This window comes from Phodopus roborovskii, unplaced genomic scaffold (assembly GCF_943737965.1).
Source record: "Phodopus roborovskii unplaced genomic scaffold, PHOROB, whole genome shotgun sequence".
NCBI classification, from domain to species: Eukaryota; Metazoa; Chordata; class Mammalia; order Rodentia; family Cricetidae; genus Phodopus; species Phodopus roborovskii.
This window is the reverse complement of record NW_026126625.1, coordinates 8,473,454-8,484,652: the sequence shown is the minus strand read 5'-3', so window position 1 is coordinate 8,484,652 and position 11,199 is coordinate 8,473,454. Positions and strand designations below refer to the sequence as shown.

At 47.3% G+C, this 11,199-nt stretch overlaps 1 protein-coding gene across 1 annotated transcript; it reads right to left on the bottom strand.

Moving 5' to 3' along the window:
• Positions 1-6,634: 6,634 nt before the first annotated feature.
• Positions 6,635-10,930, bottom strand: Mex3b (mex-3 RNA binding family member B). Its single transcript, XM_051206551.1, has 2 exons — positions 10,291-10,930; positions 6,635-9,469 (listed from the first exon to the last, which is right to left on the bottom strand). Exons 1-2 carry the CDS (start codon positions 10,565-10,567, stop codon positions 8,016-8,018), a joined length of 1,731 nt encoding a protein of 576 aa, XP_051062508.1. The 5' UTR covers positions 10,568-10,930; the 3' UTR covers positions 6,635-8,015.
• Positions 10,931-11,199: the final 269 nt, after the last annotated feature.

Here is an 11,199-nt window from a genome sequence, read left to right as displayed (position 1 = left end):
ATTAAGGTGCAGCCAAGATGATGGTCTGGGGTGCAGCTTTATCTGGAGGTCCAACATGGGGATGATCTGCTACAAGTGCATTGGCATAGCTGCTGGTTGGTTTGAATTCTTCATAGACTACTGGACTGAGAACCTCAAATCCTGATGACCTGAGGTAGAAGCACCCCACTCTCACCACATGGACCTCTTCAAGGTTGCCTTATTAACAGCAAAAGAGAAAGAGTGAAAGGAGAGAGAGAGGAGGGAGAGAGAGAGAGAGAGAGAGAGAGAGAGAGAGAGAGAGAGAGAGAGAGAGGCCAAACCCAGACATCACAGTGCTTTTGTAACTTCATTTCAGAAGTGGCATCTGATCACTGAGGATACACTCTGCTCATTAAAATCAAGTCACTAAGTACCACCTACATTCAAGGGGAATGTGTTACCCTAGGGAATGAGGTCACTGAGAGCCACCATAAAACTGATTGCTATCATCACCTTCTAGAATTGTTCTATGCATATGTCCAAGTGTTTTTAAACAACAAATCGTTTCCTTTGCCTTTTGCCTTCAGAGACACTGAAGTGACATTTCATTTATTGTAATAGCTAAAAAAGTTTTGTCATGCAGAAATTACATAGCTTTATGAGTCTGTCCCCTTTGGATGCACATGTTGGCTTATATGCTTTTCACTAAATGCCAAACATCACTGTAGCCAGACTAGGAGTGCTATGGGTTGGGTTGGGCTGAGCTCTCAAAGCATTCTCAGACTGGTGGGAGAGAGGAAAAGTAAATTTGCAACTGTGAGAGGCCTTAGCTACAGGGTACAAGGTACTCTGTAAGCCCCAGAAAGAGATACATCCAGAACTCAGGGTACTGTGGGGCTTGAATATGAAATGTCCCCAAAGTTTCCTGTGTTTGAAACCTTGGTCTCAGTTGTAGCCCTATTTGAGGAGGTGGTGGAACCTAGCTGGTGGGGCCTAGCTGGAGGAAGTGGGTCACTGACAGGGGATAGGCCTTGAGGTTCAGAGCTGTAAGTCTCCTCCTGTCCTTTCTCTACTTCCTGACATCCCAGGTGTGAGCTCCTGCTGCCATGCAATCCAGAACATGAGCCAAACAAGCACTTCCTTAACTCAATTGTCACAATCTTGTCACTTGGTCACAGTGAGGAGAAAAAGGAACTAACACAGATCCCACCTCTGTTTCCACAGATGAACAAACTGAGCCACAATTTGCCATTTTTAGAGCATGTCTACATCCTACAATTCTATAAATGCACACAACAATAGAATCAATGGGAGGGGGTAAAATCCAGGCAAGAGTTCAGTTTTGTAAAGTCTAAACAACTGGCAGTGTTTCTCTTTTAAGCCACTAGCTTGGCATCTTTTACTTTCCATCTAAATTAGTCCAAGGCATTTTTAGGGAGCACTTTTTAAATAAAAGCAAATTCTCTATTCATTTTATTTTTTTTCCAGTGACTTTTTTTTTAATCTTTAAAGAACATATTACATGATAAGCTTAACATTAATTTTTCAATTGATCACCCAAAAGTGGTGGCACAGGGCACAGAAATCCCCCGGAAGCAAGGTGCTCATAAAGTTCAGGGTTCCTCTTTTGTGACCTGTAGATATTATACAAACTGGGTCCCTGCTACTCCAAATCAATTAGCATTATCAGTTAGATGGGAGCATTACCTGACTGCTTTGTTGCAAATGAGCACTCACTTTTTCTGAGAATGCCATTTATTAAAGCTAGTTTTTTTTTTTGTTTTGTTTTGTTTTTTTAAGTTGCTAAAGAAGGGAGCTTTGGATTTAGAGGGACCCATGGGTGGTGTCCTAGTTCTGATGTTGTCTGTGCAGCCTTAGATAAGCCAAACAACTGACTTCTCTACATTAGCTTCCTTACCCAAATTTAGTAAGTTCATCCCTACCTACAGAGCCTGAGTCAGAGGGAGGAGCTTAATAAATGGCAGAAACCATCAACATCTATTGGCCAATGAAAGGGATGCTTAACTTCCTAGAGCATCCAATTTTTAGAAAGTATGTTTTGCCTTCCTAGGGAAGTAGAAGTGTCCAACATGTAAAAAACTGGTAGGCAAGGTCAGAAAAGAGGAGGGTAAAACAAGGGCAGAATTAACAAAGACCCTCCTTTGTTTACTGTGTACATGCATACACATGCCCACACATGTCCACACAAGCACATGTGTGCCCAAATATATAGAGGCCTGATGACAATCTCAAGTGTCATCCTTAGGAACACTATTCACCTCCTCTGAGGCAAGTCTCACACTGTCCTGGAACAGAGAGAGTTGTCCAAACTGGCTGGCCAGTGAACCCCAAGGAACTATCTGTCTTCAGGCCTCCAGTCATGGGATTCCAAGTGTCCTGACATTTTTATGTGAGTTCTGGGGTTTGAATTAAAGTCCTCATGTGTGTCATCTTGTCATCCCTTAAGGAAAAAAGAGATATACCAGGCATGATAACCTGGGCTTGTATTCCCAGAACTTGGGAGAATAAGACAGGACAGTGAGTCTGAGACCATCCTGAGCTACACAGTGAGACTCTTTCTCAAGGTGGGGGTGGGCGTGACTGTAACCAGCATACTTTCCATCTTTTCCTAAATTACCTTAAACCCATGGAGTTTTCAAGGTAACTACTCTAGCCCGACTGGCTAGCAAACCTGAAGCTCCTTAGCAAGAGTAAATTTGTCCCTATTTCTTGAAAAAAATGAGACCTCCGTGATAAAATTTCTGCATCAATTGATGACTAAAGATCACTATAGGTATCAGTAGTTTTCCCAAGAACAAACATTGGTGGAGTAAGGGGAACTCAAGAAATACAGAAAAGGAAAAGACTTCAAGGTACACCCAGGAGTTTGACATTTTTTATTTATTTTGTCACCAGCCATAGGGAACATGACTACACAGCTTCGCCTACAGTAGAAAACTCAGGTTGAGTCTGCTTAGGACACTGTGAGTAGACTACTTGTATCTTACTGAGAAAGGACACACTGAAGAAATCCTAATACCACCTGCCCTAGATGACCACAGATCAGAGGTGAGTGAAAGTGTGTTGGGGGCTGGGGAAATGACTCAGTGGGAAAGGTATTTGCCACAATAGCCTAATGACCTGAGTCTGGTCCTTCCAATGTCATAAAGTTGCCATCTGGCCACCACACAGACCATGGCCAGTGAGCTCACACACACACACACACACACACACAAATATTTTTTGTTGTTTTGAGAAAGGGTCCCTCTATTATGTAGCTGTAGCTGTCCTGGAACTTTCTGTAGATCGGGCTAGCCTCAAACTCATAGAGAACCATCTGTCTCTGTCTCCCAAGGTCTGGGATTAAAGGCATTCACCACCACAGATCAATAAAATTAATTATATTAAAAATAAGTATTTTAGAGGCTAGAGAGATGCCACAGTGATTAAGAGAGCCTGATGTTCTTCCAGAAAATCAGAGTTCAATTCCCAGCACCCCAACACTGGGCAGTTTACAACGGCCTTGTAACTCTAGCTCCAGGGGATCTGATGCCCTCTTCTGGCCTCCTCAGGCACCCACACACATCACACACACACACACACAGAGAGAGAGAGAGAGAGAGAGAGAGAGAGAGAGAGAGAGAGAGAGAGAGAGAGAGAGAGAGAAAGAGAGAGAGCCCTGATAGGCTATCCAATCCCAGGTGGTTAGCCCTAAACATATATGAGCAAAGGGACTGAGTGTGTGTGTGTGTGTGTGTGTGTGTGTGTGTGTGTGTGTACATATGTAACAATAATAAGAGGCTATAAATTTGAGAAGGAGAAATACAGAAGAGTTTGAGGGGGAAAGGGAAGGTTGTAAATGTAAATATATACTCATGTATGAAATTCTCAAAAATACAAAATATTTTTGAGCCAACAGTTTGAAACACTGCTACTAACTGGGTACCATCTACAATTCTTTCTTTGATGAGTAAAATGAACCCCTTGACTGTGACCTGGGATAGGCTATCTGTTTTGATATGTTCCACCCAGGAATTCAGATATAACTCCAACTGTCTAGGGCAGTAGATGATTCCAAAATACCTACACAGTTCAGTCTGGAGGCCCCTATGCCTTGGGGCAATAGAGAAGACCTGATGCTGAGGACTTCTTTGTCATGGTGCTATCCTAAACACTAGGCTGTTAGCAGTATCTCCAGTTCCCATTTACTAAGATACAAGTACAACTATCCATTATATCATAACCAAAAATGAGCTGAAAATGCCAAATTGGTGTGTGTGTGTGTGTGTGTGTGTGTGTGTGTGTGTGTGTGTGGTGTTGCAAAACCAGTACTGTTGAGAATTGGTATACTACATAAAAAAAAAAAAAGCAAGCACTGGTCATTAGAGGGAGAGATGTTTGCTACACAGACGGTGCTTTGTTGCTGTGGAATTATAGATTTCAGAGGGTGGATGTGGAAAGGGAAGCTGGTGATGCTTGGAGGATATAAATGTGACACCCTGTTTCCAGTTGGAAGGCTGTCACCCTGTAGTTAGTGGTCCACAACAGTCACCTGGAGGATGGAGCAAAAGGCTTAATTTGTACCACAAGCCAGTGTCCTGCAAGATCACTAGAATGTCTGTATTCCCTGCTAGTGACAGGAAAAGCCCACATCAGAGAGAGCCATGAGAAGCCACACTGCACTAAAATATATCTTCCAAAGTCCTATCAACCAAGTAGCCCTTTTCTCACTGTAAACAGGTGCATGCAGGGACCAGGAAGAGGGCTCCGTCAGCAAAGTGTCCGCTGTACAAGAGAGGACCTAAATTTGGATACCGGCATCCACATGAAATGTCAGGCAAGGTGTTAACATAATCCCAGTGCTGGAGAGGCAGAGACTGAAATTTCTGGGGCTTGAGAGGCCAGATTCAGTGATATACTGAATCAGAAAAAAATAAGGTAGAGAGGGTTTGAGGAAGATACCTAGGCTCTATATGTGCACACACACACACACACTCATACATACACACACACTCATACACAAACATACACATATACACACACCAGAAACACAAAGAAGACATGCACGCCACCCAAGTAGATAGCCTCAAATTCAGCTTGTTCTTTATTTCTGTCCTTAATGCCTATTCTAACTAGAAGTCCCTTGACTTGTATAGACTTTACGTCCAGTTATTTTTGGTGAGTGACACTTTTATTTATTTATTTATTTAACCATAAAGTTTATAACATCAATAAAAGGGACCTAAGTAAATAAACAGTATAACTGGGGGTGGAAAGCACTCAAGACTTTTTCTTTTTTTCCCCCTTGTATCATCTGAACTCATTGTGTAAAAGCAGAAAGCCAAAATTACAATACTAAAGAATATAATTGCATAAACAATTTCTCTTCTGTTCTAGGCATTTCCAGACAGCTAAATAAAAGGCCCCTAGACCTGACAACATCTCTCCCTGCCAGGTCTAGGTTAAGTCCCGTCCTAAGGGAGAAGCAAGAGATGATAAACAGGGCCTGGAACTTTCCAGAGTTGAAGACAAAGCCAGAAATTCTCTAAGCAGGGCCACTCCTTTCTCTCTGTTCACTGGAAGGCATGTCCATCTCATCATTTTGACCTAATAGATCAGGAACTGTGGCAGCAGTGGCTCCAATTCCTAACAACAAAATGTCAACACAAAGAGGCCCCAGTAGATTACAGCTTTCTCTTCAAAACCACCTCTAAGATTAGACTATATGCCCACCACTCTCCTGTTCCAGATTGTTTTTCAGAGGCAGCTCACTGGGGAAGTTGGCTGGAAATTCCATGGGAGGGTCTGGTCATTCCTGCATATTCTCTAGGAAAGTTCAGGTCAAATAAAAGTAGCTGCCCCTCCCCCGGCAGAGCCCCAAGGCAAGGGGAGAGGTGGGGCTGCTGTCAAAAGCAAACAGAAACTTCCCTCAGGCAACAACAAACAGTTAACACTTGCTGCCTGTCAACACCAATTAGCCTGACCCCAAAGAAGCCCCGCTAAGACCCAAGCTCAAATCCTGCTAGGCCCTTAGCAACAGGGCTTCCAGCCCTTCCTTCCCAAAGAGAAGATCCTCAGTGGGACTGCTCCAAGACAGCCAGCCAGCAGGTACTGGTCCCCGAACACCCCAACCCACCCCCAAGCCTGGTGCCAGGAGAGCAGTGCTATCACTTCCCTGAGCCCCAAGCCCTTTGTCTATGATATCCATAGTCAAATTGTCAGTTTTGTGTTTTTTTTTTTTTAATTTTTTTCTTAGTACTTTTGGGTAAATGTAATAGGTTTGTGTGGGTTAAAAGTGTAAATGTTTTTTTTTTTTTAATATTTCCATTTCCCCTTTGTCTCCTAACTTAAAAATAAATTAACCATGTTCTGGGGATGCCCCCCACCCCAAATATCATGGTCCCTAAGTATTGTCAGCTATGTCTAATGGAGAAATTGGTCTTATTTGCAATTAAAAACCAAAACAAACAAACAAGCAAAACCGTTACCTGTGACCATCCATCCACCCCACCAAATCCTATCACTCTCTGGGATATGCTCTATTGACAAACTACATGATATATTTGGAAGCTGTGCATTTCAACCTATCACTTAGATATGCTTCTCTTCAACATTATACCCCAAGGCTTAAAAAAAAAAAATAGAAAAAAAAAATCAAGTCAACATACAACACTGATTTTTCGTCAATGTTTTATTTATATAGAAATACTTAAAAAATGAAGTAGCACCATTACTTAAGTTTACCTTTATTATGTAGAACTTTAAATGTCAGAAAAATAAAACTCTTGATACAATTTCAAATCTTGTCTCAGCAAATATAATATTAGTATTTGACCATGAGGTTAAAGGCCCTTTATCATAAAATAAAATATACTTTGTTTTTTAAACTTTGCTCAGTAAAGTACATTTAAGCTCAAGTAACATCACCTACATATACATAAACAAGTGGTAAACAAATGTATTAAAATAGAAACACTAAAACTATAGCGGTGCAACAGAATTTCTGTAATTTGCACTGAATTCTATTTATACAAATGTTAGAAAGCATCAACTGTTCATTTTGACATGTTTATACATTTCCGTTTTTTGTAATAATATAGAATAAAATATGCTTTATATCACTGAATAGAAAATATGCTGGGTGAAGCAGATCTAGAAGATTTTGTCTGAACCTATAAAATCTCCATCCCAACAGAATACTGCTCAAAACGTTATACATTTTATGGTTTGTAATCCGTCACAATTGTGTGATTATTAAAATAATACAGTGTTCTTTGCCATAAGGCCATACTAAAAATAAAAAGATTTAACCCAGCTACAAAAAAGTTCACTGAACTTAAATTAAAATACTTGTAAACATCTTTGCAATATGAAATATAATTTTTCAAGTCAAAAAAAGAATAAAATACTTCAATCTGTATTAATGCAATTTCTCTTTAAAACTTTTAAAGGTTTTTTTTTTTTTAATATATAAGAGATATGTTACAGTTTTAACTTTAATAAAGCTGCAGGGTCCTGGTTGTACAGAACGCCTGGCCCTTCCATGAACATTCAAAAAGGATCCACTTGTGTTCTAGAACGAGTGCTGTAGGAACCCACCCACAAAGGGAAACACACGAAACAGTCCACACATCCCATAGCACAATTATTAATCATCTTCATAATTACTGTTCATTTTTCTCCTACTTCAAGAAAATTGAAAACTTGTGGGGTTTTCTTCTTTTGGAAGCTTCCTATAGTACAGTGTAAAAACTATCATTACTAGAATGTCGCCGTTCCTATTATTTATAGAGCATGCAATTCAGGTGGTTCGGAGGCTTCCCAGGCTACAGTACTCCTGATGCAGAGATCCTGGCAAGTTCCTTTGTTTTAAAATGACATTTTAAAAATGAGCGGATACTACAGCTTTCCAAGCTCCTCTGGGATCTCTGTGAGGAGGGTGAGGTGGAAAGAGGCGGCACCAGAGGCATCTGGGCAAGTAGGCCCTAAGGAATAAGGGTCTAGGGAGAAGACCCTCCTTCCCTGCACAGTGCACGCAAGCGCGCGCACTGCCTTCAGGAAAAGATGCGGATGGCCTGAGTGACCGCTGTGTGGCAGACGGGACACTCGGGCTCACTCTTCTCACAAATGCGGTTGGCACACTCCATGCAGAAGAGGTTGTGGCCACAGGGCACCAGCGCTGCGATCACTTCACTCTCAAAGCACACAGAGCAGTCGCGGCTACCCTTGCGCCTCAGCCCGGAGGAAGAGGAGGAAGAGCTGGAGGAGGAGCTGGAGGAGGAGGATGAGCCTGAAGTGTCCGAGGAAGGCAGACCAGGGAGCTGCGCTCCTAGCCCATTAGCATAGGCCGCATAGGCCAGACCTCCACCGCCCGGGTCGCTGCGCACACGCCGAGCCAGGTGATGCTCTCCAGCCCCTGGAGCCATGTGCAAGGGTGGAGACAGGCGTGGGCAGCTGGTGCCCGGGTGCAGCCGACGGTGCACCAGCAGCCCCAGGTTGGCATTGGAGGGTGTGCTGTTGGCGCCACCCCCGGGAAAGACCACCGAGGATGATGAAGCAGATGAGGATGCCGAGGAAGAGCAGGAAGAGGATACTGGGGCTGCAGATCCACCTCCAGGGGACCGCTCGAATTGAGCCCAGAGAAGGGGTGTCCCTGGTGGTGGGGCGGGAGCTGGATCGAAAGTAGGCTGCAGCTCAGGACCACCATCCTGGGAAGGCACTGAGGCTTCCCCGGTGGTGTACGTGTAACCATTGCCGTTATTATTGTTGTTTCCATTGTGGGCAAAGCTGAGCGCAGGACTGGGAGGGCTATAGTCCGCCAGGCGTGAAGTGGCAGCTGCACTGCCGCTGGTCCCACCACCGAAGTAGGAGTCTGTAGATGCGCTACCAAGTGAGCTGGAGCTGTCGTTGCGATAACTGGAGAAGGGCTTGCGGCCAGGGGTAGGAGTGATGCTTGGGGTGGGTTTGCTCCACAGGCTGCCAGGCCCGGACCCGCCGGACCCGTGATGCAGATCAAAGCCTACATCTGTGCCATTGGCATGGAAGTCGTTCTCATCTGTCAGCTCGATGATGCCACCGGTGCGCAGCGCAATGTGAGCCTCGATCTCCTCTCTAGCGCGATCCACGTTTTCTGGCATCCCAGTCACCTCGAACACTGGCTCCTTGTCCCGGCTGGGTGTCACAATGTATGTGTGTGTCTGCTGTTGAATGCGCTTGATCGTGGCGCCCTTCGGCCCTACCACGAGCCCCACCACGCGATATGGCACCCTCACTTGGATAGTGGTCTGTCCCGGAAGGTTGGGCGGCCCGGGAACAGCGCCGTTGAGGGCTGTGTTCTTGTTACGAGAGGCTCGGATCATGGAGAAGTGCTCCGCGGCAGAGATGATCTCCCTCCGAGCCATGGCCACATCCTCCTTCCTGCCCGTCACAACAAAGACAGGCTCCTCCCCGCGAACTGGGGTCTTGATGTAAGTGTTGGTCTTCGCCCTCAAAGCTTTGATTTTACAACCTGGGAGCCAGGGTGCAAGGGAGAAAGTAGAAGAGAGAGACAGACACGCCCATTATCCCGGGGTAACCGCGGAGACCCGGGACAGCCCGCACCCAAGGCAGCTGGACAGTAGAACACGCGACAAGAGGAAGGGGGCGTCTCCCTCGCTGACCCCAAACCTCTCTAGGAGCTGGACCATGGGCTCCACCACCGAAACGCTCGAGGAACAGCCTACTGGCTACCTTGCCCCGGTGACTGCAGTGGTCCCAAGCTAAGCCCCAGAACCCCAGAAAAGTCATCTGGGAAGATGCTTCTGGGATCCAACTGGGCGCACTGATTGCCTTGAAGACACAAGGGGTTCCCGGGAAGCTGCGACTCCTAGGCGCTAGAGTGGTTGGGGTGGGGTTAAGGGGGATGGCAGTCCTGGGACCCATTGTTCCTTCTCTGGACTCCATTCCATTCCTCTTAGCAGAAATCCTGAATCCTCCTCCCATCGGACGCTCCCTCTTCCTCCCCCTTCCCAAAGAACCACCAGAGACTCCCCCCTCCCCCGGTGTCTTATATTAAAATTATCTTTCCTAGGGTAGACTAAGTCTGAAGCGTTAAAGGAGAAGGCAGTGATTTTAGCAGGAGAAAGTGCATCCTGCCACGGCACTGGCGCCGCTGTGGAGTACAGCCTGCCTGCACTTTCTTTGTCTGGTGCGCCGGCCCCATCGCGCGGCTCTTCCTCCCTCCTTAAGGCTCCCCCGCGCTACAGCTCGCGATCTTGCACCCGCCCTCACAGTGAGGCGGCGGCCCGAGATCCTACACACCCCTCCGGTTCCCATCCCTGCCGGACCCACCTTGTCGCCCTACGATCTCCGCGACATGTTCGGAACTGGGTACTGGCACGCACTCGGTCATGTTCACGCTCTTCTTGCGCGGCTCGCTGTCGTACAGTGAGGCGCCCTCGTCACTGTCCAGCCCCAACAGAGAGAGCTGATCGAGCGCAAGCTGCAGGGCTCTTTGGTCATCCAGAGTCTCTCCTCCGCCGCTGCCACCGCCGCCTCCCCCGCCGCCTCCTCCTCCGCCGCCGCCGCTGCCGTTGCGCTCCAGGTCTGCAAACAGCGAGCTGGGCATTGCTCCGCCGTGCACGCCGCGCCCCAGCCGGCTCTCCGCTCAGCAGCCAGAAGCTGCAGCCACAAAGGCAGCCGGGAAGAGGGTGGTTAGGGGCGGGGAGGCCGGTCGGCTGCGGAGGGCTCCGTGGCTCCTTTCTCGGCTCCGGGAGCAGTGGGTCTCTGCGTGCAGTCCGCACCGGGCAGTGGCTGCAAGAGCCCCCGCCTGGGTCCCCACCCCAGATCTGCTGGCGGTTGGGGTGGGGGCAGAGCTCGAGCGGCGGCAGCGCGTGCCCCCCGAGTGCCCGGCTGGCTGGCCACAATGCCGAGCGCAAAGCGAGCAGGCGAGCGACAGCAGCGTTTCTTTAAGGAGCCCCTCCCCGGTTCCTCCACTCCCTCCCTCCCTCCCGCCCGCCCGCCCTCACTCAGCGCTTTTTCCTCCTCTCCTACCCGCCTCTTGACTGAGCCTCTGCAGCCAGACGGCTCCGGAGGGGGACGAGGGAGGCGCAACGTCACCGGCGGGAGCTGACACTACAATGCTACTGACACTATCGCTGGGGGAGGCGATTGGCGCGCGCCAGGCCGGGGGCGGGAGGAGGCCGGGGCTGAGCGAGCGGAGAGCCAGCGCCACCCCCTTCGAGCTCTCTGCAGCCCGCC